This window comes from Giraffa tippelskirchi, chromosome 12 (assembly GCF_054371585.1).
Source record: "Giraffa tippelskirchi isolate mGirTip1 chromosome 12, T2T-mGirTip1v1.2.pri, whole genome shotgun sequence".
NCBI lineage: Eukaryota > Metazoa > Chordata > Mammalia > Artiodactyla > Giraffidae > Giraffa > Giraffa tippelskirchi.
In genome coordinates, this window is record NC_137286.1 from 102,541,974 (window position 1) to 102,568,782 (window position 26,809).

The window sequence follows — 26,809 nt, forward strand, 5'->3', positions numbered from 1 at the left end:
AGGAATTGTTCAGAGGTTTCTGATCATCCAAGATGGGCTGTATCAATCAGGTCCCTCTAGGGCCCCCTCTGGTGTATGTCACACACCGCCATCTTCAGCAGGCTACAGTAAGGTCCCTTTTTCAGTGGTGGTGGAGTGTGTGTGTGTGTGTGTGTGTGTGTGTGTGTGTGTGTGTGTGTGTTAAAACCACAGAACTTTATCATTCCACATTCTAGACACTCGAGGTGGCGGCAGGGCCGTGCCCCGCTGAAGCCTGTAGGGAGCCCCTGTTTGCCTCTCCTTACCTTCTGAGGGGGGCTGGTGACCCTTGGTGGCCCCGATCTCCAACTGCATTGCTCCGTCTCTGCTTTGTCTCCATATGCGTTCTCCCTGGCTGTCTCGCCTTACACGGCCATCATCTTATATGGACGCCAGGCCTATTGGCCTAGGGCCCCACCCTACTTAACTGAAGTAACTCTATGGGCAGTGACTCTATTTGACCCAGTGAGGTCACATTCTGCAGTGCTGGGGTTAAAACATATCATTTGTGTGGGGGGTGGGGGTGGGGAGACACAGTTCATAACAATGTCTGCAGCCCCATTCAGTCCAGGCAGCCATGGCCCCCGTGGTGCCCATGTTTTTTCTTCCTTCATTCTCCGTTCAGCATCCAGGATTACTCTGAACAGGGAGCAGGTGGGGGCCCAGGGGGAGAGTCTGCGCAGGGCTTCTTTCCATCTGGACAGGGAGGGCTGGGCCCAAGGGGAGAAGCTAAGGGCAGTGTTTCCTGAAGAGATCGCTGTCAGGGGATTCCGAGGGCGAGGTGGACTGTGAGAGTGTTTCTGAAAGAATGTTCAGTCCTGTCCCTACAGGAACTGCAAGGAAGCCCAGCAAAGTGGCTTGAGTCATTCTGACCTCTGAGATGGGCAAAATGCTGTCTACTGGGGGAAAAAAAATCATAATGTGAGAGTCGTGAGTTAAGTTTTATTGGGGGCGAAATAAGGACTATAGCTTGGGAGACAGCATCTCAGATAGCTCTGAGAAACTGCTCCAAAGAGGCAGGAGGAGGGGCGGGGAAGGTCAACATATATGTGATTTTGGTGAAGGGGAAGTACATGCAATCAAGCATATATATATATATTTTTTTTTTTTTTTTGAAGGTTTCTGCTTGTCTTGAGGAGCAGATGTCACCAGAAAGGATTTTAGTGCTTTTTTAGATATGAGGAGATGCAAGAATTGGGCTCATAAAGTCAGCTCCTGAGAATATCTAACTATCTGAAGACTGGCCCTGCCCATTTTTCCCAGAGCGCCTCATTCTTGCTCTCCACCCTGAACTCCCTTCAGAGGGTGTTGAAGGTCAGCCCTGCAGAGGCACCTGATTTAATCCTTATAGAGGTAGAAGGCAAGGCTGATTTGTAGTTGACAGTGCCATGCTTTTAAGGGTGATCTCTTGGTGATTAGGTAAAGCCCTTTCCAGGTCTCTTCACGTGTGCTTGCGCATGCTTTACTGTTCGTAGTCGTGAGGTTTGGGCTAAAGAACCGGACACATGTGCTTGTGAAATAAATGCAGTGTTCACCCTGCTTCTCCTGCCTTCACCCTGCCCCCTCCCCTGAAGTAGTTCAGACCTTCTTGTTTTACTACTAGTCGGCCTTTAAGCTGCAGAAAGAGGTGGAGGCATGCTTCTGTCATTCAAATGGAAATCCTCTCTCCAACCTGACTTGGTCCCCCACTCTCCGTGTCGTTTGTGCTCCTAAGACTATGGACCCGTGCACCCACCCCCTCTGACTGCTGACAAAGGCTCAGGAGGGCGCTTCCTGAGGCCCTTTGCAAAGCTGTGGGAAGACGTTTATGCAGAATATTCACCTTACTCTCACTCTGCACTTTTAATGGCTTTTTCCCTGAGTAATCTAAACACCCCTCACCCCATCCCCCAGGTCACAATTTGCAAAGTAGGGACTGGGCTTCGGGGTCTGCTGATTGAAGGCCGAGACCTGAATAAGGAATTCAGTTTCCTTAGGGAAGCATTCTGTATCTGGGCAGAAACATGGAGGGCCGGGTGAGAGAGAATATGGATGTGTGGGGGTTTACGTGAATGGGGAGATGTATGGTGGTCCCCACGTTGCCTCGCCAGCTTCAGTGTCTGGGTGTTCATCATACAGTCATTTATGGGTGTGTGTTTTCATTTTCTTCTCATTCAGATACAGGTAGACCTTTCTTAGAGATGCACAGTGAAATCCCTGCGATTATAAATATGACCGAAGGGAAGGAGTTGGTCATCCCCTGCCGGGTCTCGTCTCCCAGCCTCACTGTTACTTTAAAAAAGGTAAAACTTCTCTCATGTGCTCTTCACTGCAAGTGAGCAGAATGTATTGTGAGTTATTTTCTGGAATAGTTTGCTTACATACTTTTCTATAACAGTGTTTTACTCAGAAGTCTGAGTGCTAAATGTTATACCCATGTGTGTATTTAAATGGAATAAGAGGATAATGTTCTGGGCATAAATCTATGTGAGTCACAAAAGAACCAAAATCATAAAAATTTTTATGCATTACCACAAATGCAAACATCTGTAAATGTCAGAAAAACCAATTCTATGGCGTATACAAATTAATTATCCAGAGTTTGGCTGAAGGCAGAACTGCCAGGCAGGATACCTGACTCTCCAAGCATCTGAGAACTGTTGCTTTGATCTGAGTTGGGAATTCCCTGATAACAAAAGGCTTATCTTTTGCCGGGCATCTAAACTTAACCTCTTAGGGGAAAAAAAAAAGCTATAAGTGAGGGTTTTCTTCATATTATGTTGTAAATTATGCATGAAGAGAAGGAAAAAGATTTCAAGTAAAATCTAATAAAGACAAAATCCCTAAAATGTGCCAAGCCAGGTATTTCAGCTGCAGTTACTTTAGGGGTAGTGCTAAGTCTGAGAATTAGATAAAAACTCCCCAAATGGAAAACTGCAGTGAATCCTGGGTACTTAGAGCTTAGGAAAAGTGAACGCTGTCTGAGGCATCTCCTGGCACTGCCCATCACATGGAGGTAGGGACTCAGGTGGTGATGGTAGTCAAATTGGAAGAATTCAGAATGATTTTCAGTATCACCTATTGACCCTGATTCCTGAAATGTGATGAGGTATCCCCCTGTCTTCTTGCCTTGCATTGACTCCCCTACGTTGTGGAGTTACATCTTCAATATAGTCCATCAGTGACAGGTCATGGCTTCCATTACACTGGGTACGTACCATTGCCAGGAAATATAAAATCGTGGTAGACGAGGTGGAAACCCCAGAGGAATCAAACTCAGTTGGTGGAAGAAAAAACTGAGGTTCCCAGGGAGTGAGGGGCTTTTGGGGCCACGTGGAACATTATAGCCCGTGTTCTGTCTTCTGCTCCCATGCTCCTCCATCCTTTGCTGGTGGTTTCGTTTACATAGGAGGAGGACCAGAGTGGTTCAGAGCAGAGAGTGGGATCATACAGCCTGGATTCTTTCTCCCCTCCCTGTCCACTTACCTGCCAGATAGAGAGGCAAGTTATCAGACCTTCCTCCACAGCAGTGTCCTCACTGGAGAGATGAGACAGTTACAGGAGTACCCCTTCACCTGACTATCAGGGAGGCTACATGAGGTGCTTGGAAGACACTTAGGACCTTGCCTGGCACAGGCAAGCCCGTTCACGGGTTACTATCCCTGTTACTTATCTAACAGTTTAATGCCCAGTAATCAATGTATTATCAAGTGATGTTTTCAAGAGCCTGGCATTACTCCCCTTAGTCCAAGATGATAATTGCTCTGTGAGGAATATGGAGCAAACCACGGGGATATGAAACTTCTCGTTTCATGTAACCCCTTGTTTTCTGGCCCTAATGCAGGTTGCTTGTCTGTCTGAGCAATTTTCCCAAATTCTCACCTGTAAGCATTTCGGGAAGGAAAGCTTATTTTCTCTGTTTTCCCACCCAGCTCTATGATATGAAAGAAAAGAGAGTGAGAGAAGCATAAAATTCTAACAAGGATTTTAATATATCATATATATGTATAGAAAATATTCTAACCTGTTACATATATATGCTGACGTGACGTTACCATAAGGTCTTTCCCTTTCTCTTCTCATCCCGTCCCTCTTTTACTAACTTGCTGCCCCTTCCCTCTCCTTTTTCCCTGCCTGCTTCAGTGGAACCCTGGTCAGCCGGTGACAGCTCCCTGTGCCCTACTAGGACACATACAGCAATTGCCACAGCTGATGAGCTTTGTAGTCTTCTGCTGTTTTAGCTCTTGTCAGCTAGACATAAAGTGGCTTTGTCAGCGGACTACAACTAGTGGCAGTCATGGATAGATGAGAGTTAAGAGACACACTTCAGAGGAAAACTGAATGTAGTTTTTGGTGGTGCAGAGAAAGTCCATCAGCCAAGCTTTCTTTTAGATTCAGCACATACTTGTTTTCTTGTGTTTTTAAAGCATTTCTCATGTTTTCAAGCGTTGACAGATTTCAATCCTGGTTGTAAATTTTTCTGAGACTTTCCTTTTAATAGTTTGCACCAAGTTAGAAAAGAAGGTTCTTTCTCCGCCACACCCCCCCCCACACCCTCCCAACCCCCCTGCCAGGGAATGCAGAGCATTCCCAAGTTTACAAGTAGCCGTCTAATGTACTAAAACATGAAATGCATCCTTTAATTGCTTTCAGTTCTTCATAAACAGGATGCAGTTCATCTCAAACCCATGTAAGGCTCTGGGGACGTGCACCAGTGTGGAGATACACTCACTGGGAGAGGCAGCTAGTGCTTTTGAAACAAAAATCTCTGCCATCAGGTCACACATCCCAGTCCAATTCGCTCCTTCCACAAGCAGTATACTTGTGGATTGATGGATAGAGCGGTGTAAGGTGGCGTGTACTTTTAAAATGAAGACAGAGAAGACTTGAGCTTCTTTATGGCAGTTAATGCTATGAATCTTTATAATCTGTTGTGAGAAGGTGATCTGATTTCCCCCCACCACCTTTTCCAACTGGGGATAAATAATAGTAGTCGTCAGACCATTGCCTCTGAAATTGGCTGACAATCTAGCATCAGGGAATTTGGCTCTGCTGCTCTGTGGAGCAGTGACCCTTTACTCAAAACAGAGGCTTTAGATTAACTCTCTGGTGTGCAGGAGAAGGCAGTAGGGGAGAATCAAATGGTGGGTTCTTTTCTTCTGTTTGGACTCGCTGTTTAGCAGTACTTCTAGGAATTCGCGAGCACATCATTCCTGTCTGTCTCTGGCCTCACATCCTTTTTCAGCTGTCTTTGCTCTCAGGAGCCGCAGCATCTGGGAGTTGCCCTCCCTGGTGCAGAGTCAGTACCCTCAGTTTCCCCAGAGTGATAATAACCCCAGTGAGTGCCAAGTTAATGCTGTGAATCCTGGCAGACCACCAGTGATGCACAATCCTTTTAAGACAGCCAGCTCCTTAACAAATCACACAAAATGAGATGACAAGGTTTGGCTTGTTAAGAGCTCCCAGTGATGAGACCAAGAAGATAACCAGGCAGCCCTAGTGCAAAAAAAATTCCTAATTCATTTTCCTATTGAGCGTCATGCCAGTTTGTTACAGAGACTCTCAGAGGCTTGAAGAGTCACATGGTCCTGCTAGAATTCTGACACGACAACTAGGTCTGCCCTAGGTGGGTGCAGCTTGCTGCTAAGACTAATAACAAATTATGTTGTTGACAATAATTTATCATGGTTAACGTATCATTTGTTACATGCAAAGAAAACTAAAGAACCAATTATGACAACCTGGAGTTTCTACCTGCACTATTCTCATTTGAGATAAAACTTACATTTCAAAAATTGCAAACTATGAGTGAAGCTCTCCCCATAGCACTAATACGATTTTGTGAACGCACATTTCTTCCTTTTCCAGTTTCCATCTGATGTTCTGATCCCCAATGGAAAAAGAATAACCTGGGACAGTAGGAAGGGTTTTATAATATCAAATGCAACCTACAGAGAAATAGGGCTTTTGACCTGCGAGACAACAGTCAACGGACATTTGTACAAGACAAACTATCTCACAATTCGGCAAAGTAAGTGATGCTCCAGAAGCATGAACATACGCTGGGATGCTCAAGGGTTTATCTGCTTAATGAAACATTGATTTTTTTTTTTTTTAACGTGACTTCTTATGCTTGCAGCCAACATAATCACAGATGTCTGGATAAGCACGCCAAGCCCAGTCAGACTACTGAGAGACCATACGCTCACCCTCAACTGCACGGCTACCACCCCGTTGAACACAAGAGTTCAGATGACCTGGCGTTACCCTGGAGAAGTGAGTGACCTCCTTTTCTATTTCTTCTATAGGACAGTATTTAGTTTTCGCAAGTGAGATGCTAAACTGAGTTTTTGAAGTGAGGGAGAAAAAGCAGAATATTCTGACGCCTCTGGCAGAGTCAATAAAAGAGCTTTGGGTTTGGTTTGGGTGCTTCTCTTCCCTGACGTGTTGTGAGTATGATCTGCAGAGATACCGTCTTTTGATGTCTGGAGGTTTTGTTTGGAAGTGTATAGGCTGGTATTTCTATTGCACGATTCTCGGTGGAAAGGGGGATTGTTTCATCCTTGGAAACGAGTCTCTAGGATTTAGAGATGAGAAAGAAATTTATCACTACGTGCCAGGCAGGGGCTATCTTTTGTAACAACAACAGCAAAAAGTTGTTGTCGGCGCATTAATTGAAGAGACTGGCAGACAGGCAGGCACCTGATTGGAGCATGTTTGGGAAAGATAATACTACCCAGCCACCGAATATTCCGTTTGTTAAGGGACAAAGGAGTGATTCTGTCTTTCAGAAAAATGAAAAGAATGAAGCCTGAGTTGGGTTCCCTTGTTCAAATTAAACATCCTTGCAAACAAACTTTGTTTTAAAAATATATACATGGGGAATCCCTGGTAAACTGTTGAGAACCATCCGACAGTGAGTCCAGCACCATTTCTTACGTGTCTGTATGATTTATGGTTCAGATCCCAGGTAAACCATTGGTTATATCATTCAGATGGCCCAGTCACAAAGTTAGCTTATGATTAAATTATGTATACGTTACATAGTATGTATTAGATGGCGTATGTAGAATTAAGATGAGTGCCTCAGTCCCCAGCCACTGTTTTATTTAATTGAGGTACACCTGATTTGCAATGTTAGTTTAGCTTCAGGTATGCAACATAGTGATACAGAATTTTTATAGTTGATGCTCTGTTTACAGTTATTACAAAATACTGGGCTATATTCCCTGTGCTGTACAATATACATACTTCTTGCTCGGAAAAGAGAATAAACTAGCAACAAAAGGTACCACAAAGACCCCGTAGGGACATATTAAAGACTCATTAGTCATAAGGTATTTTCTAGAAAATGGTTGAAATAAGATTGCTATGACTTGTGGCAATATGTTCTGGGTTTTGATAGAAGCCATATATTCTTAATACATGTAAGGAGGGAAGAAATTTTTTATCCTTTTAGTGTTGCTGCTGTAAGAGTATGGTGATACATCTGTTAAATGTCCATAACTTTGAAAGTGAGCCTGTTCAATAGACTTTTCTGTGATGGAAGTGGTCTAGTACATTAACCACTAGCCACATATGCCTAATAGCCTGGGAAATGTGGTTTGTGGGACTAAGGATCTAAGTTGTTAACTCTGTTTCATTTTAACTTAAAATAGCCTGTGGCTGCTGACAAGCCTGTTGTAAAACCCAGAGGCAGTTTTAGGATACCAAGGCAGAAACAATGAAGATGTTACCAAATTTGGGAAGAAGAGCAGCAACAAGCACAAAATTTCTGATCCAGAATCGTATTGCCATTTGGATGTCCTATCTCTTTAGTCTTGTTTTAATCTGGACTAGTCCCTCATTATTTTTACCCTCTCTTCCTCCCTTCCAGAGAAGGCAATGGCACCCCACTCCAGTACTCTTGCCTGGAAAATCCCATGGACGGAGGAGCCTGGTAGGCTACAGTCCATGGGGTCGCTAAGAGTCGGACACGACTGAGCGACTTCACTTTCACTTTTCCCTTTCATGCACTGGAGAAGGAAATGGCAACCCACTCCAGTATTCTTGCCTGGAGAATCCCAGGGATGGTGGAGCCTGGTGGGCTGCCGTCTGTGGGGTCGCACAGAGTCGGACACGACTGAAGTGACTTAGTAGTAGCAGCTTCCTCCCTTCCTTGAAGTGAAGTTGCTCAGTCGTGTCTGACTCTTTGTGACCCCATGGACTGTAGTCCACCAGGCTCCTCTGTCCTTGGGATTTTCCAGGCAAGAATACTGGAGTGAGTTGCCATTTCCTTCTCCAGGGGATCTTCCCAACCCAGGGATCGAACCCAAGTTTCTTGCACTGCAGGCAGACTCTTTACCATCTGAGCCACCAGGAAAGCCCTCCCTTCTTTGAAATACAGCAGTTATTTTGTAGAATATCGTTATTTTGGGGTTTTTCTGGTCTTTCCTAATTGTTAGACTCAGGCCATGCACTTTGGGCAGGTGTGCCATAGAAGTGATGTTGTATCCTTCTCAATGTCATATCTATCTGGAGGTACATGATGCCATCTTGGTCCCATGGTTAAGGTGGTATTTGCCATATTTCTTCATGGTAAAGTAGGAAAAATTTTTGAGACTATAAAGACATCCCATTTTTAATCATATTTTTACCACCCATTGATGCTAAAGGGAGAAGGGAGAAGTAATATCAACATGAATAGAATTGCTGAAGGTCCCTCAGTCTGGCACGTAGGGACCAGTTCTTTTATTTTTGATGGCAATGACTGACATCTTCTCTGTGGTTGCTGCCAAGAAGGGAGAAAATGATTTAACACGTCTGTGCCAACAGGTAGGTAGAATTTATCCAACATGGCACAGAGGGAGAGCTAAGGTCAAGACCCAGAGACTAGTCTGGCCAACTTCCAGAGTCTTTTTCCATGCCTCCTCATGGGGACAAACCAAGAGGAGGAAATAACATATTATGTGTTATAAAATGTAATGCTTGAAAAAAAAGTAAGAAAAAGAAAGGAGGGAACAATGAAAGGAAAAGACACTGTGACCTCATCTTCGCAAAACCAGGAGTGGATCATTGTGGCCAGGGTACAGCCCTGAGCCTGAGGCCTGCAAACATGGGACCAACCCCACCCGTAGATTGTTGGCTAAAACTTGCCAAGGGCTTTGCAGGTCCCCAGACCCATTTCGTGAGGTTTAGCAGAAATTGGCAAGCCTTGCTCAAATAGTGAAATAATGAAACATGGATCGTTATACCTTAATAGGTGTAGCCAGGATTCATCATCTTTTGCTTCTAGAAGGAAGCAAAAAAAACCCCAAAAAACTCGTATGGTGATTTATTAGGAGAAAGCCTGCCATGAATCCACATACTGAAGATAATCATTGCCTGAGTTTGTGTCTGATGTCACTGCCGAAAGAACAGGTTACTGCTTAGAGAGGCGCTAGAGGGAAGAAACAGATTTGAACTCAGAAGACCTGAGTTCCCAGGCTACTCTGGTCAGTGTTTTGATGCTTTGATTTCTTCATCCGCAAAAGGGCAATAACCCCACCAATCTCACTGGCTTGTTGCGAGGAACTGTTGAGATAGTGTACGTGTGAAAGTCCATTTGAAGAACCGGAAGTGCTGAATTAGGGCTGCTATGGCACATGTTGGAAACATGTCTAGACAGAGGTGTGGTTCTGAGCATCTTGCTCTGAGTGGGTTTGCCTCTTAGCAGAAAACTACAGATTTAGGAATCATTTGAGAAATGCTATAACTCTACATGCGAACCATGACTACTTCTACATCTGTTATACATTTTATTTCTAGGTAAATAAGAGAGCATCTATAAGGCGACACATTGACCAAAGCAATCCCCAAAATAATGTGTTCTACAGCATCCTTGTTATTGACAAAGTGCAGAACAAAGACGAAGGGCTTTACACTTGTCATGTGAAAAGCGGGCCATCACTCAAGTCTGTTAACACCTCGGTGCATATATATGGTAAGCAACCCTTCCCTGCTTTCCAGTCACTGCAGATTTGGGGGTAGGGGGTGCAGTTCTATAAATCATGTAAATTTTCTTTTGGACAGGAGGTAGTCTGTCATGAAAAAACACAACTTTGTCTCCCTTCACCCCCTGCCCAAGTGCAAATCACATTAGGTGTTCTTCAACTGTAATACTTTTGCACTGATTCAAGCATCTTTCCCTTACAAATTTATTGTGGGTAATAAGTCAGTTAGATCATATTAGAATCTATACAAAGTTATTTGTTTATGTTGCATTGGGCTTGCCTGGTGGCTCAGGCAGTAAAGAATCTGCCTGCAATGCAGGAGACCCAGGTTCGATCCCTGGGTCAGGAAGATCCCCTGGAGAAGGGAATAGCAACCCATTCCAGTATTCTTGCCTGGAGAATCCCATGGACATGGCGGGCAGCAGTCCATGTATTGCAGTCCATGGGGTTGCAAAGAGGTAGACACAACTGAGTGACTTTCACTTCACTTTACATGAACAAAACAGAAAAATACAATCAGTTTTACCTTTAACTTCCAGAAGAAATTTCTGAGATCATACTGATTTAGAGAAAAATATGCTGTGATAAATTACTTAGAATTGATGTTCTTTTATCCCTGACTTTATTCTCATGAAATCCTAATATTATTGTTCAATTCCAATAGGCAAATTCTGTCAAGAAAATACTTTAACCTCTTCAGAAGTCTTAAAAACCTAATTCTATTTCTGCTGTTGAAAGATAACCTTGTAAGGAGCAGAAACTAGAGGACAGTTCTACCAATGCCTTTGATATTCTTTTGACTTGCTCCAGTTGATGTTTTATATCAAGTTAGTTGTTCTAGAGCACGTGGAACAACTTTCTCCCATGGCACTTATATTGGCCAGGTTGATTTTTTTTTTTTAGAAGTATCTTTATATGTTTTTGTTATAATATAGATGTTTAAGGTGTTTCTGATGCCCTGCCACTGGGCTTTTATGTCCCAAGGACCATTTGATTTTGCAAATATTTCACTTGTTTGGGTAATTCTAAATGGTTTTATTCACTGATCAGTACTTGAGCATGTGTGTTAGTCACTCAATTGTGTCTGGCTCTTTGCGACCCCATAGACTGTCCACCAGGCTCCTCTGTCCATGGGGTTTCCCAGGCAAGAATACTGGAGTGCGTTGCCATTTCCTTCTCCAGGGATCTTTCCAACTCAGGGATCAAACCCAGGTCTCCCATATGGTAGGCAGATTCTTTACTGTCTGAGCCACCAGGAATTCAGTTCCATTTACTCCCTGGCTGCACCCTCCTTGAATGGGGTTTTGGTTCGGTTTTGTTTACGCATAGTCTTTTCTAATGGATTTCTCTCTTCTTTCGAAGACAAGGCATTCATCACTGTGAAGCCTCAGCAGCGGGTGTTTGAGGCTGTAGCTGGCAAGCGGTCTCACCGGCTGTCCATGAGAGTGAAGGCGTTCCCCTCTCCAGATGTTGTCTGGTAGGATCACAGTCATGTTCCTCGCAGCTTAAGACATGCTTTGTCAGTAGGAAGATGCAGGAGCCTTGAGAGACTTGAATTCCTGAAAAGAAACAATATATGTTTCCCAGACAACAGTGGAGGACAGGGTCTGGGCTGATTTCTAGGAGTGAGTGGGAAGGGCTGATGCAGAGGACAAATCATGTAACAGGACAGAGCAAGGGTTAGGGTGTTCTGAGTGCTCATGGCAGTTTAGTCATTCACTCCCTGCGACTAAATTTCTGCCTCTCTAAACCTTCCTATGATGTCAACCTCCTCTGAATGGAGTATGTTGAGTGAGCAACGATTAGGAAGCATCTTGAGTATGTAACATGCTCTATTAACCCTGAAGAAGTGGGCCCTTGTGATGAGGATAATAATTCTCTTATAATCGGAAAATAATTCTTTTAGATACAGCTGGGCTGAAAGTTCCAGTCTCGTTTTAAAATTAAACAAACATTAATAGAGACAAGACTGATTTGGTGGAAGGGGTGCACCCATGGCCCTACTTGAACTAATTAAAAGGTTTTCTGGCTGGAAGTTTGCATATTCAGAAATGCTTTAAGCAACTTTTTTTTTTTTTTTAATGCGAGCCCAACACCTGATGTGAAACAATGTAATCTGTTGATAATCTGCAATCATTTTGTGAAATCATTTCTAAATGCCAGGATCTTTGGCCCAAGCCATTGCATTCCAGACAAAGAGTATAGTACACAACTGATTAGGAAAACAACCCACACAATATAGAATCTCAACCACAGCTTGTTTTGCTTTCAATATCAAATGGGTGTAGCATTTTAGTTTTCCTCTACATCATTAATAGGGCATTAAAGAGAAAATGAGACTTTGTGCTACGTCCCTTCTTGTCATTGCAGTAGAAGAGAGGTTTTGTTTCATAATATCTAAAAAGTTTAATAGTAAATTTCCTATGAATGTATGTTATTCCAATAGGAATAATATACACTCCACTCTAGGAAGTACATAGCCCTCTGTTCAACACTGCCAATTTCTCTAGTAGCTAAGTAGCAAAGATCTAAAACAAATAAACAAAAAATCCAATTTTGAAAGTAACAACTTGTTCATAAGAAATAATTTAAAACTAAAATGGGATTTATAATCACAGCAAAATGCATGGTTTAAAATCATGCATTTTGCTGCTTTGGAAATGAGACCTGCTGGGAACTAAAATTTGTTTGCATGCTTATGAACCAATGCCATTGCTAACATTACAGCTTTATGCAGAACACAATAAATTCCTACTTGTTATTGTTTAGTCGCTCAGTCATATCTGACTCTGTGGCCCCATGGACTGTAGCCCACCAGCTTCCTCTGTCCATGGGATTCCCCAGGCAAGAATACTGGAGTGGGTTGCTATTTCCTTCTCCAGGGGATCTTCCCGACCCAAGGATCAAACCTGCCATCTCCTGCACTGACAGGCAGATTCTTTACCACTGAGCCATGAGGGAAGCCTATGAAAAATGCCCATTGAAAGAACTGTGCTATTTAATGAAATCACAGAGTTTTACAGTTAAGAGATCTTTGAGAAACTTGGAGAAACTGAGAATCAATGACTTAGTCAAGTTCATGGCATACAGTGGCAGAGCCGGGGTGAACCTGCTAGCCTGACTTTCGGTTCTGTATGTAATTGAGTGAAACCTAGGCGTTGAGTCTGTCTCTAAAGTTTAAAAAAATTATTTTTAAGTTTATACCTTTTGTTTGTGAGTTTTGTGCCTTAATCTTTCCCAGAGGAAAGAACCTTGATAATCTTGATTTCACTATAGCTTATGAAAGGGACAACTGGTGTGACCATTTATATAACTAATAAGAACTCCACATGAGGCCACAATGGGAAAGTCTATTTTTGTTTTTATCTGGAGAAGTGATCTAGTTGATCTGACTTACAATGACCCTTGTATTGCGATGGAACCTCGTGGAGAACTCTGAAAAACATCTCAGATGGAATCAGCCCGTGCTTCTGGGTTAATACTTAAGTCACAGTAGCAACCAGCATCCATGTGGGTACATTAAATCATCACTTGTCTTTCTTCCCTCAGCTTACCTCTTCCTCTTCGCCTATCAACAAAGCAGTGTTTCCCAATCTAAAATTCCCCCACTGGGCTTTACTAAGTCAGTGTCTAAATGTTTTAAGTGGCTGTTGAGGAATCCAGGGCTCTAGATATCTAAACTGGAGCTCACATCCTTACATGGCAATGTTAACGTGTTGTCTAATAGTGGTATGAAATAACTTACTGATCATGCGCTTAACCACAGGTTAAAAGATGGGTCACCGGCCACTGAGAAGTCTGCCCGCTATCTGGTTCGTGGCTATTCGTTGTTTATCAAAGATGTGACTGCCGAAGATGCAGGGGACTACACAATCTTGCTGGGCATAAAGCAGGCAAATGTGTTCAAAAACCTCACTGCCACTCTGATTGTCAATGGTAAGTTCACCGTTCAAACTTTCTTTTGGTTCTGGTGGAGGTGAAATTAGTGGCCATTTGTGTCAAAAGCCAGCAAATAAAATAGATAATGAATGAGAACCTGCTGTCTCACTCAGGGAACCCTATTTGGTGCTCTGTGCTGACCTAAATGGGAAGGAAATCCAGAAAAGGGAGGATACATAAATATATACATATAGCTGATTCACTTTGCTGTACAGTAGAAACTAACACAACATTGTAAAGCAACTACTCTAATAAAAATTAATTTTTAAAGTCAGTATAACAAAATAAAAATTTTTTCAATTGTTTTAAAAACCACTCTGCCCCCATCCCAACTATTTCATGGTTGCTTCTTATCTCCCATAGCAATGTGATTTTTTTTTTTATCATTGTGATCGGAACGTCCATACCATGGAATCAAGTATTTACATGCTCTCAAAACACATCTATTGCTTTTCAACTGACATTATGTTGACAGTTACACAGGTTTGGTTTTCATCCATGTGTTTGTCTCCTTGACATCAAAACCAGTGAGAACGCAGTCCTTGGTGTTGTGGTCCAGTCATTAGACCAGTTCTCAACCTCTGTCCTGTTCTCTCCTTTCAGTGAAACCCCAGATTTACGAAAAGTCTGTATCATCATTCCCGGATCCGATCCTGTACCCACTGGGCAGCAGACAGATCCTGACCTGCACCATTTATGGAGTCCCCCGACCTACCATCACATGGTTCTGGCACCCCTGTAACCATAATCACTCCAAAGCAAGGTAGGCATGGTTCGTTTCTCAGATAACTTTTGAATGCTCTTCAACATCTGGACCCCAGGATATTTCACAGCCACAGATGGGAGTTGGCACTTTGGATGTGCGGTCCACAGTGGGCAAGGCTTCCCCTGCCCTGGGAAAAGGTAGGCAGTCTACCTACACTTCTTCCTTACCATGGCTACTGCTGCTGCTGCTGCTAAGTCGCTTTAGTCGTGTCTGACTCTGTGCGACCCCATAGAAGGCAGCCCACCAGACTCCGCCGTCCCTGGGATTCTCCAGGCAAGAACACTGGAGTGGGTTGCCATTTCCTTCTCCAGTGCATGAAAGTGAAAAGTGAACGTGAAGTCGCTCAGTCGTGTCCAACTCTTAGCGACCCCATGGACTGCAGCCTACCAGCCTCCTCCGTCCATGGGATTTTCCAGGCAAGAGTACTGGAGTGGGGTGCCATTGCCTTCTCCGTACCATGGCTAACCACATCATAATTCTTATAGTTCTAGACTATGAGCACAGGGACAGAATGAGGGTCCCCCTGTGAGCCACTCTTTGGAATTCGGGTTGGAACTCCTGTCTCTTGTTTTCCAGCCGGGCACCCACAGACTTCGGCTCCATCACTGTATCAGTTACTGGTCCCCCCGTTTAGCACTGCAAAAGCTCTGAGCATGACATCAGATCTTCGCAGCATGGGTGATCATTGCCCTGCCTAGGCCCTGTGTGTGCTCTTACGCTTGTCGGAAATGACCTTCCACGTGCTTTCTGCCCCCTAAGAGGTCCATCTTTATCTTCCTAGGCTCATCAGTGGGGTCACCTTCTCCACGAACCTTCCTGACTGTCTCAGCCAGGCTCCTTTCTCCCTCCTCAGTGTGAACAGCCCTTTGCTGACACCACTGTCACATCACAAGGTTGTGGGTACACTTGCCTTCTCTGAGCTATGAGCTGATTCAGCATCCTGTCTGAATACACAGATGCTCGGGGTGTATTTGCTGAGTGAACACAGCCCTGCCCTCTCTTAACCATGCAGTGTTTCCTTGCTTCCTGTTGATGACCAAGCCCTGTTTGCCGTTTTCCATTACTGTTTAGTCTAGAGGATTGATACGTGATAGTTCATGGGAGCTAATTTGAAGGTACACAAATAGAATTGATGGGTGCAGTAGTCAGATAGTAGTGAGATTGCTCAACAATTAGCATTAGGCCAAAATGTTTTCTTTATTGCTTTTCGTCCCACTTGTAGAGTGGTTGGGAGAGTTGCTGTTACTTTTTTAAATTAGCTTGATAAAAAAATAAACACGACATAATTCTAGCATAAACAGAAGAGGCTATTTGGTTTTCTAGATACTTCCTGCAATTTCAGCCTGTCTTCATCTCGTGTTTCAATCTTTTAAGGCATATTATCCTGATTGTGAAAGTTCCTGGATGAGTGTATAATTCCTGAGAAGTGGCTGTTTTCACACATCTGATTTCTCATATGAATGAATCCTTTGCTAAAAATAGAAATATGAGAACTCACAGATCTGGAATACCTTCTCTACCACTGTGATTATTTAACCCCAAAGAAAGTGAAATATACTGAGATTTTATTATTTTGCTGATTTGGAAATAGACATCCATATTTATGGAATCATTAAGGCCTTGATGTTTGTACTAACCTAACTTGCAATTGGGGTTTCCCAGGTAGCTTAGTGGTAAAGAATCCGCCTGCCCATGCAGGTGTCTCGGGTTTGAACTCTGGGTCGGGAAGATCCCCTGGAGAAGGAAATAGCAACCCACTCAGGTATTTTTACCTGGGCAATCCCATGGACAGAGGAGCCTGGGGGGCTACAGTCCATAGAGTTGCAAAGAGTTGGACACAATTTAGCAACTAAACAATAACTACTTGCAAATGCATTTAGAATAATTAACTTAAGCTTTTAGGTTTGGATAAAGGTATAGAGTTGAATTTTTATAGAATAACATAGCCCTTTAAGAATATTCTTATTGTGATTTGACAATAGCAAATCTAAAATTTCATTTCTATTCAGGATTAGAGCTAATGACTCTGCTAGAAAATAAAAATTATGAGTGACAGAACACAATATTATAAAGTTAAGTTTGAATAATGCTAATAAAATATGGTTTTGGGAATGAGGTCAGCTGAAGTGAAACTTTATAAACATTACCTCTTTTTTTTCCCCGATTTCTCTGTGGTAAGGGGGATCCTTCTCCCATTTTTTTTTTGCCAAGGCCTAGAAAGATATCTTATTCCTCTTGGAACTCTCTCAAAGATTGCGAGCAGTACCTTAAATCTCTGTAAATGTTTGTTGGCCGTCTGACATATTCTCTTATTGCTAAAGGTTTTCTTTTCTTTCTTCCTATCACAAGACAGATCACAAATGAAAGTTTTCACTCTTTCAGTGATGATTCATTTACAAATAACTTGTTACTTGAAATTATCTGCAGAAAATGTGTGTATCCTTAAGAGTCTCTCACTTTTTTAAGTCAGTAGACTGAGTAGCTTACCTGTGTCAGGTCCAGCTTTGATGCTTGATGGTTAAACCAGTACATTTAATGTAGAGATATTTCAGAAAGATACATGGGACCTTTGTACGTTAGAGAACAGATAGAAGAACTTGATTTCACCCTGCAGAGAGATCAGAGCTCGCACTGACAGACAAAGCCCTCTTTTACTACTAAGATTTTTCAAATATGTCTTTATATGAACTAGTTTTATATACTTAGATTCAGTTGCAGGCAGGAATTTTAGGTAGTGACATTTAAATAATGGATGTTCTAGTGCATGGATTGTAAAAATCTTACTTATTCTGGTTTACACAGTACATATTTAGAGAATGTTATCTTTGAATGTGCATCTTTGCCAAAAGAGATTACATGATTAATATATACACATGACTCTTGCATATGTAGAATAATTCTTGGTATTTAATTTTTAGGCTCTAGTTAAGGGATATCTATCTATGGACCACACCAAAGCATTAGTTTTGAGGTTAGAATGTGTTTAAGTAGCTCAAAACTATTCATTGGTTTAAAGTGGCCAACTGGTTAATGAGTAAAGAGATTCAGACTTACTGTATAGTTTCCTGGAGTCCAATAAATATATTTTTTAAAATGATCGGAACTGTTCAAGTAGTTCATCTTTGTGAATACTAAGAGCCTTAAATAAATTTAACAAAAATTGTCTCCTTTAAAAACAATGTGGTAAGCTGCTAAGCTATGCTCAAACTGAATGACATTGTGGTTTTTGATTCACCTAGAATTTGTCCTCATAAGACATTAAGGATAAGGATTGGGGAAGGATAGTTACTTTTAAATTCACATACATAATGAGCTGAGAGAAAATACAGTAGAATCTTCCCCGCCTTTTAATTCTTTGGATAGTAAAGTAGTAGAAGCAGCAGACTGTTTTGAATTTTTAAAAACATTGTTATTATGTGTGTGTTTAGTCGCTAAGTTGTGTCTGACTCTTTGCAACCCCATGGATTGTAACCCCCAGGCTCCCCGGTCCATGGAATTTCCCAGGCAAGAATACTGGAGTGGTTAGCCATTTCCTTCTCCAGGGCATCTTCCCAACCCAGGGATCAAACCCATGGCTCGGGCCACATCTCCGTCACGGCAGGCAGATTTTTCTACTGTAATACCAAATGAGGTGGAATGTGGGATTTCTCTCACCTCCAGCAACTGGCAGAGACTTCTAAATAGATTGTCCTAACTTGCCCCATGTCAGCCTGAGCATAAACCAGGGAGCACACAGGAGGGTGGTGAGCTTACAGTACTTTTCACATGTGTAGTTTACAGCTTCTGTTCATATGAAATAGAGGTGAGTACAAACACTTCATAGGGAGTATATAAGGCTCAAATAAGGCAGTGTGTTTGAGAAAGGTACAGAGTGCCATGGGAATCTTGCAAGGTTGTAATTATTGCTTGCATTAGGGTAAATGTCTCCAAGTAAGGCTCCAAAACTTTCAAGGAACTTGGAAAACATTTTTCTCCCTACTGCATAGCTAGTTTCACAACCATGAGAACTTTTACCTAATATTTCTGAGAAACAAGCACAAAGACTATGGAAAGTAAAATGTGATTTTGCTGTGCTTTAGAAAGAGAGATCTAGTAGGTCTGGGTTGCAGAATCGAGGAAAACAGAATTTATGATCTTTCAGAAGCAGAGAAAAAGAAGAAGGCAAGATAGATGAGCTAGGCAAAAGTAAGAATGAACCCAAGTGTGTGATGGGGGAGTTGGGCCAGCCACATTCATTGTTTCCCGTCATGGGAGGAAGTGGTTCTGACCTGCGGGTTGGCTGAAGCTGGGGTGGGATACACAGGGATGTAAGAGAGCTGACTCCAGCCAGATTTTTAGAACTTCACCCCCCCCCACCCAAGCCCTCCAACCCGGATTGTGAAGAACTAAGTAGAACTATTAACCACCCACGAGGTGAGCTGGTCGCAATCTCATGGTCCTTGGTGAGCTCTGTCACAGTGCTGGTCCACTCTCATAGAAAAATTGCTCAGATAAGGCTGCCTGCTCCATGGAGGATGCTCTGTCAAGGAACAATATGGGACTGTTTGGAAGGGGCCCCCTCTTTGAGGAATGGGGAGGATGAATTTCAGGAAGCCAGGAGAAATTGGGGAAGGGCAATCTGGTTCTTCAATGTAAGGAGGTTCAAGGCCAGCAGCCTTTAAGGATGGCAGTTTGGGTTTTAGAACAGACATTCTTTAAACCAGAGGCTACTGTAATTCTCCCCTTCTCAGCATCACAAATTATCATTTCCAGGTCATCAACAACACTAATAGATTACAATATAGTTGCCTCACATCTGTGTCATCATGCTTTGATGGAAAATGTTAGGTATACTGGGTTCTTGAGAAAGTCTTGCTTCCTTCCCCAGCTATCTGTGACCCATAAAAATCTGTAGAGAGAAATCTGATACACGGTGTTGACATTACCTATATCTTACAATGCATTGTGCACATGGTCAGTATTCAGTCTAAATAGACTTGCCGCGTCTGCTGATACTGACTGAGCAAAACAAAGATATATACCTTTTGTGTTTAGAATTTACTTATGTAAAGTCAAACCCATTGGGTGATTATGCATCCTGTCTCTATACGTACCTGCAGCGTCTCTTTTCCACAGTCTTGGGCATGGAGACCTGGGAATGAAGGAAGTGGGTTCTATTCTTGGCCCTGTCCCTGACTTCTGTGTGACCTTGGCCAGTTATTTAATCTGGGCTCCAGTTTCCCCTTCTGTGAATGGTAACTGCCCTGCTTCCCCTTTCCTATAATACCCCGTGAGTTAACGAGTGAAATGAGACAACCACTTAAAATGACGTTTTCTTCTTTCTGAAGAGCTTGAAATAATTTCCTAGTGGTTGCACACTATTTCCCTTCCACTTCTTACAAATTATAAAGCCATTGGACCTCAGGGTTAACTCTGAAGGTCAGGGCCAAATGAACAACAACAACAAAAAAAAACTTACTAATGCAGAGCGGTTGTTAAGAAAAGTCTTATGTTAATGGTGTATGCCATGGTGCAGAATTGACTCAGTAATTATAGTGTTGACAATAACTCATTAAGGAAAAAAATGTAGCAGCTCCTTCACTGCTGCTGTTTTCCTCTGTCAGTTCTGTCCAGCCCATACAGACCAAGACATTGTCATTCTTTGCCCAGTTAGCCCTAAAACCTTTCTTGTTCCATTTGGTCTTTTGCCAGTGCAGTGTTTCAGAACACATGCAGTGTAGCTGGATTCTCAGCTCACGGAAGGTGACGTGGGTAGAGTATTCTTTATTGCTTTCTTAGTTAAAATGGTGGGTTTGCTAAGAAAACCTAATAGACATCTATGGAGAATCTCAAGGACCTACTTCCAAAGCTTTAAAGCAAAAATAAAGCAAATCAGATTTGGAGTCTCAAATAATTCTGTGTTTAGGTGTTTGATAGAAAATGTTGGGTTGGCCAAAAAGTTTGCTTGGGTTTTCCATAAGGTATTATGGAAAAATCCAAGCAAACTTTTTAAAAAAAATTTATTTTAAAATTGAAGGATAATTACTTTACAATACTGTGCTGGTTTTCGCCATATATCAGTATGAATCAACCATAGGTATACATGTGTCCCCACCATCCTGCTTCCCCCTCCCACCTCCCTCCCACCTCCCTCCCATCCTACCCGTCTAGGTCCAAACAAACTTTTTGCCCAGCCTGAAAATATTACCTGTAACACAGCATTGTTCAGACGGCAGACAATCTGCCTGAAATGTGGGAGCCCTGGGTTCGATCCCTGGGTCGGGAAGATCCCCTGAAGAAGGGCATGGCAACCCACTCCAGTATTCTTGTCTAGGAAATCCCATGGACAGAGGAGCCTGGTGGGCTACAGTCCATGGGGGTCGCAAAGTGTTGGATACAACTGAATGACTAACACACACAACATTGTAAATCAACTCTACTTCAATTTTTAAAAAAAGGAAGGAAATTATATTCCCTGCCACACAGTTTGACATTCCATTTCTGAAACACTCTTGCAGGGAGCAGTCGGGGGGAGTGTTTTGTGGGGGAGGGGAGTCGGGGTTGGCCTACAAAATACGGAGGCAGAGGCCTCTAGGAACTCTGAGAAGTTGCTTAATTGCATTTCTCTATTGTTTACATCACCAAATTGGCAGAGAAAGGAAGGCCTGAATCATTAAGGATGTATTAGGTCTAGATCATTTGGGAGAAGCAGTTTTGTGCACCAGTGGGGTATGTAAAATTAACAGGGCAAAAACAAAACAATCATTAATGGTAGTTAATGAGAAATGTATTCAAGGACCCAAATTTAATTGACTACCAGCATGGCTGTCTATTCTTTTTATGCTGAAACAATTTTATGTCCCGTATCTGATTTTTCTAGCTACAAAATGCAAGTTTTACCGGTTTAAACACTGAAAAAGCCAACCTCTCCTGGGGCTAGATGTAGGTCAATGTCAGAGAGAAGCTGTAATTTAAGATGACCTCGTCTTTTGGAAATTTGATCACATACTTCATGCTTTAATATTTATCACACTCCTTCTAAGTATACAATTTGTACCGTCGTCTCATGTGGGTATACCTAGGCAGACTCAAACCAGACAGGCTCCAGAGAATTTTAGCTTGGCACATGCAAAACCTCAGATCAAAACAAGGACTTAAAAGATGACCACTTCACCCAAGCCCACCTGAACAGGACTTTGAGCTTTAACAACAGCAACGTAAATCTGGCCACCCCCAAGAAGCTTCATCACAAGCCAAAAGTGGCTGATCACTTGGGAAACGTCTTGCCTTCTGTTATATAATTATGGGATAAGGAAGTGTTCGCCACCTGTGTGAGTCTTCTGACAACAGCCCTTATTAATATTTCATGCAGAGATCTCAAAACAGAGCGAGCTCGTTTGCCAATGCCTTTTTGCCACTTTCCTATGCTTTGTGAGATTTTCCTCATTCCCCACTCTTCCTAGGAATACAGGGAGTCCGATGAATAATTGCTGCTAATGAATTAACTGTCTCCTGTAATTCCTATCAAGCATTCCATTGTGTGTTTAAATTGAACCAAAAGGCTGAGTCACAGCAAGTCTTGCTGGGTGATTTTTAGAGGGATCTTTTGAGCAAAGTTCAATGTTAGCTTCCCTGGAGTATGAAGACCAGAAGGTAGCAACCCACAATTTGGGGAGATTCCTCCAGAACATTGGCAGAACCTCCCCAACTGTCTTTGGCTCGTGTACACAGATTTTTTTTTTTTAATTTTAGAATGGGCATTTTCATGACTGAATCTAGAAACTCCTATCCTGACACAAGATCCTGAGATAATATGTAAACAAATCCCTTGTAAAACGTGCACCTTTCCTTGGAAAGCCACATCTTAGTTTTGTATCCATGGGCTGGAGAGACTGTTTCTTGAAACATGGACCTTGGTCTGTGGTTTTCATGTATTAGGTTGGCCAATACATTATTCCATAAGATATTGTGGAAAAAGCCAAACAAATCTTTTGGCCAGCCTAATAAACTTCACTGCCCTTTTAGGTGAAAAAGCAGAACCCGGTGGACTGGGCTAGAAGGAAGCGTGTGATCGATTTAGACTTGGGTCCAGGTGGTACTCTCTAATGAGCTTCAATATACGCTTCTTCATACCTTCTCTAGAAGCCTCATGGGATGTTTTGTCACCTTAAATGCAGTTGACTACTTCATGATGATAGCTGTAAGAGATTGAACCAATGACCCTTTCTAGGGCCAAAGTTGTGCGCATTCCATTCAATACATTACCCCTAATCTGTGCAGCAGTTCTACACGATGGCCACAATTTCCCCATAAGGAAACTGAAGCTCAGAATTTTCTCTCTGAGGTGTTTTCAGATCTGGGATAGAAGAGGCTAAGTAGGTTGGCATTTCAGAAGGTTACTGTTTGTTGGTGAGCCATGGGACCTCTCAAGGTGGATTGCTGTGGGTTCCTAGAGGAAGGAACAGAAGTCCTCGAGGGGACAGGTTTGGGAGAGCATTGGCCTCACTTTTTGGGTTTACTCTTGTCACCAGCGATCTCAGAGTCCACTGGTTGAGTTAAAGTTGAACTGGGGTTGGGGGAGGAAAGAAGAAAGAACTTAGCAGACATTGGGGCAATCTGACTCCAATCTCACAATCTCTTTGGGAACCAGGGATGATGTGAATGAAGCTGGTTCAGGTCCCAAACCTGCAGAGGGAGTAGACCCTTTGAGGGGGTAGAGACCCCACAGGGACAAGCGAGCCTGCATAGGACCAACCTCAGAAGGACAGCGACTCAAACAGTGAACAGGCACATTCCCTGAATAGTGCTGCCATCTCTGTGACTTTCCCACCACGCAGGAGTGTTTAATCTCCTACAAGGAAGTCCATTCTCTCCCATTCATGGTTCAGGATTAATTTACTGGGTCAGGATTCAGCAAACACTCAACCCTCAGCAGGCCTCACAAAGCTCATGAAGATTGATAAAAGGAGATGAGGGAGAAAGCATAAGGGTTTACAGCTGATGAAAGGGGACATGGAGGCTGCGAACCTCAGCCTCGACGTGACTGATTCTAGTCTCCTTGAGTGATTCATTCACTTAGAATTTAAGACATTCTAAATATCATATGATATTGTGGACTCTTAAAAAATGGTATAAGTGAACTTATTTACAAAATAGAAATAGAGTCACAGATGCAGAAAACAAACTTATGGTTACCAGTGGGGAAAGGACAGAGGAGGGATAAATTGGGAGATTGAGACTGATGTATAAACATTAATGTATATAAAATAGAAAATAAGGACCTACTGTATAGCACAGGGAGCTCTACTCAATACTCGACCTATATGGGAAAAGAATCTAAAAAAGAGTGGATATGTGTATATGTATAGCTGATTCACTTTGCTGTACAGCAGAAACTAACACACTGTAAATCAACTATACTTCAAGAAAATTTTTAAGAACTTAGGATATTTTAGAGATTAAAGAGAGTTTGTTTTATAGATGAGAAACTGAAGCTCAAAGATAATTATTCTTCCCCTCATAGCTAGATGATGGTAAGCCCAGGACTAGACCCAAGTCTCAAATTTCTGTCTGCTTATTATTCCTGTTTATTCTTTTTTAGATTATGAAAGTATGGTAGCACATTTACAGGAGACTTGGAAAATACAGAACAAAGTTAAATACAGTTCCACTGTACATTATGATTATTTTTTAAGTAGATAAATTAAGATTTTTAATTATAGTTTCAATATCAAACTCTCAAAAATTATTAGAATGAATAGACAGAAAAGTAGAAGGATACAGTAGACCTGAAAAGCACTATAAACCAATTCAACATAATTAAGATTGATACAATTTTCACACAACAGCAGGATACAAGTTCTATTCAAGTTCCCATAGGTAAAAAACAGGAGACGCACATATTCAGGGACATAAAGCAAGGTGCAAAAATTTCATGGTCTAAAGGTATTGAAATCATACAGAGTCTGTTCTCTTATCACTGTGGAATTGTTAGAAATCACTATCAAAAGATATTTGAAAGTACCCACATATTTTTAAGTGCAATGTGACATTTACCAAAGAGAGATTCTTTGACTTAGCCACTGAAAGTCTTGATAAAATAAAAGACTAAAAAAACAGAGGGTGATTGCAGAAAAGAAAGCATTTAAATGAGAAATTAATATCAAAGATACTTTAAAAACTCCATGTATTTGAAAATGAACTGTCCACTTTTAAATAATGAGTGTATCTAAGAAGCCATAACAAGGAAAATAAGAAAATATTTGTAATTCCTGTTATTCTTATTTTCATTACAACATTGTATTGCATCCTGCTGAAAGATGTTTATCATGCTCAGTCGTGTCTGACTCTTTGTGACCCCATGGACTGTAGCCCGCCATGCTCCTCTGTCCATGGGATTTCCCAGGCAAAAATCTTGGAGGAGGGTACCATTTCCTCCTCCAGGGAAGTGCTTATACTCTGGTTGACTAAACAAACCCACGTGGTTTCAATGAACGACAGTTAAGAGGGAGCATCATGGTGAGGCGGGGGAGGAGATCTGGGTCCTAAGGTAATGGGAAGTCCTGGGGGAGGTCAGATGGGAAGGGAGAGGACAGATCTGATAGAGGGACTCAGGGGAATGATGAGGAGGGGTCGAAGAGGAGATGCTTGGAAAGTCATTGGCTGGCTCACCAGGACGAGGTAAAATGAAAACCAAATCTGGGAAGGGAGGTTTGGAGCCAACCTAGGACTTCTTGAATGGAGGCTAAAAACTTTGCCAGCCTGTCATTCTGCTCCAGCTCGCCTTCCCTGGCCACCACCCAGGTGTCCTGCTCTCTGGTTACCCCCCAGAGAGCATGGCACTTACAGAATGATGGGCTTGTACAGACTCGGTGTGGGGGCTGGGGGGTGTCATACTCCCGTCCTTAGCCCATGTCATGTGTGTTATGGTTCCAAAGCTTGCCTTCTGTGTCTGAAGATCAAAGTCTTAGGTTTGCACTCAGCCCTTTTAAAAAGTTGTGTGGCTGCTTATTATCCCTTTTTCTTAGGGCTTTCATGTTCCACATGCCTTGTCTTCATCACTGAAAACATGTGAGATGATCACAGATTGCTACCTCATTGAGAAATCCTCTTTTGTGAGTGTGAAAAAGGTCTTTGGATAAGTGAGGTGAGGAAAAGAGAAATGGTATTTAGAATCTACTTACAGCCAAATGGAAGATTATGGCCGGTAGACTGTATGGCCTGGAGTTTTTTTTTTTCCTTATTATTGAAACTTATTAAGCACCTAACTTTGGCCACCTGATGCGAAGAGCTGACTCATTGGAAAAGACCCTGATGCTGGGAAAGATTGAGGGCAGGAGGAGAAGGGGGCAGCAAAGGATGAGATGGTTGGATGGCATCACCAAGTCAATGGACATGAATCTGAGCAAACTCCAGGAGATAGTGAAGGACAGGGAGGCCTGGCGTGCTGCAGTCCATGGGGTCACAGAGAGTCAGACATGACTTAGCAACTGAGAAGTAAAGGATAAGTGCTTTATATGTATTAGCTCTCATTTAACTCTTACAGAACTTCTATGAGACAAGGACTGTAGTTACTACCATTTCAGAGATGAGGCCCAGAGAGTTCCAAGGACCTCGCTGGGAAGCCAGTCCTGGCTGATATGCCAGAGACTGCATACGAGTGGCCTTTTAGCACATCACCATCCACGCACTTCATTTGTCACTATGTACAACCATGTAGAAATTAAAATGAATATTTTTTGCTCAAAAACTCATGATCCAGAAAGCAAGTATGTTTTTGAGAAGCCTGTGTTATGACATCAAGAACAATTTTAAAAGGCGTGAGAATGCAGAAAGGCAGTGTAGCCCAGAGTCGAAGGTCATGGGCTCTGGAGTCTACATCCTGGCTTCTACCACCTGCTGGCTGTGTGATTCTGGGCAAAGTGAACCACCTTCTGGGTCAAAGTTTCCTGATCTGTATAGTTGCAGTAACAGCACTGACATACTAAGGTTGTTTAGGGGGATTAAATGAGATAAAATGCATAAAAGTGCTTAGCCCAGTAGTGGGGCTTCCCAGGTGGCACTAGTGGTAAAGAACCCGCCTGCCAATGAAGGAGACATGGGTTTGATTCCCGGGTCAGGAAGATCCCCTGGGGGAAGGCAAAGCAACCCACTCAAG

At 42.5% G+C, this 26,809-nt stretch overlaps 1 protein-coding gene across 7 annotated transcripts in view; it reads left to right on the plus strand.

Annotated features, from left to right (window-relative positions):
- FLT1 (fms related receptor tyrosine kinase 1) overlaps positions 1–26,809 on the plus strand; it is a 197,680-nt gene that overhangs the window by 57,803 nt on the left and 113,068 nt on the right. For all 7 annotated transcript variants that reach the window (XR_014071093.1, XR_014071092.1, XM_081549343.1 and 4 more), the window contains 7 exons: positions 2,176–2,300; positions 5,866–6,028; positions 6,137–6,273; positions 9,784–9,958; positions 11,331–11,445; positions 13,735–13,904; positions 14,511–14,670. Coding sequence is in view for 5 of the 7 variants with exons in the window: in XM_081549343.1 (XP_081405469.1) it covers positions 2,176–2,300; positions 5,866–6,028; positions 6,137–6,273; positions 9,784–9,958; positions 11,331–11,445; positions 13,735–13,904; positions 14,511–14,670 (1,045 nt within the window). In the remaining 2 variants the exon portion in view is untranslated. The remainder of the gene's footprint in view (positions 1–2,175; positions 2,301–5,865; positions 6,029–6,136; positions 6,274–9,783; positions 9,959–11,330; positions 11,446–13,734; positions 13,905–14,510; positions 14,671–26,809) is intronic.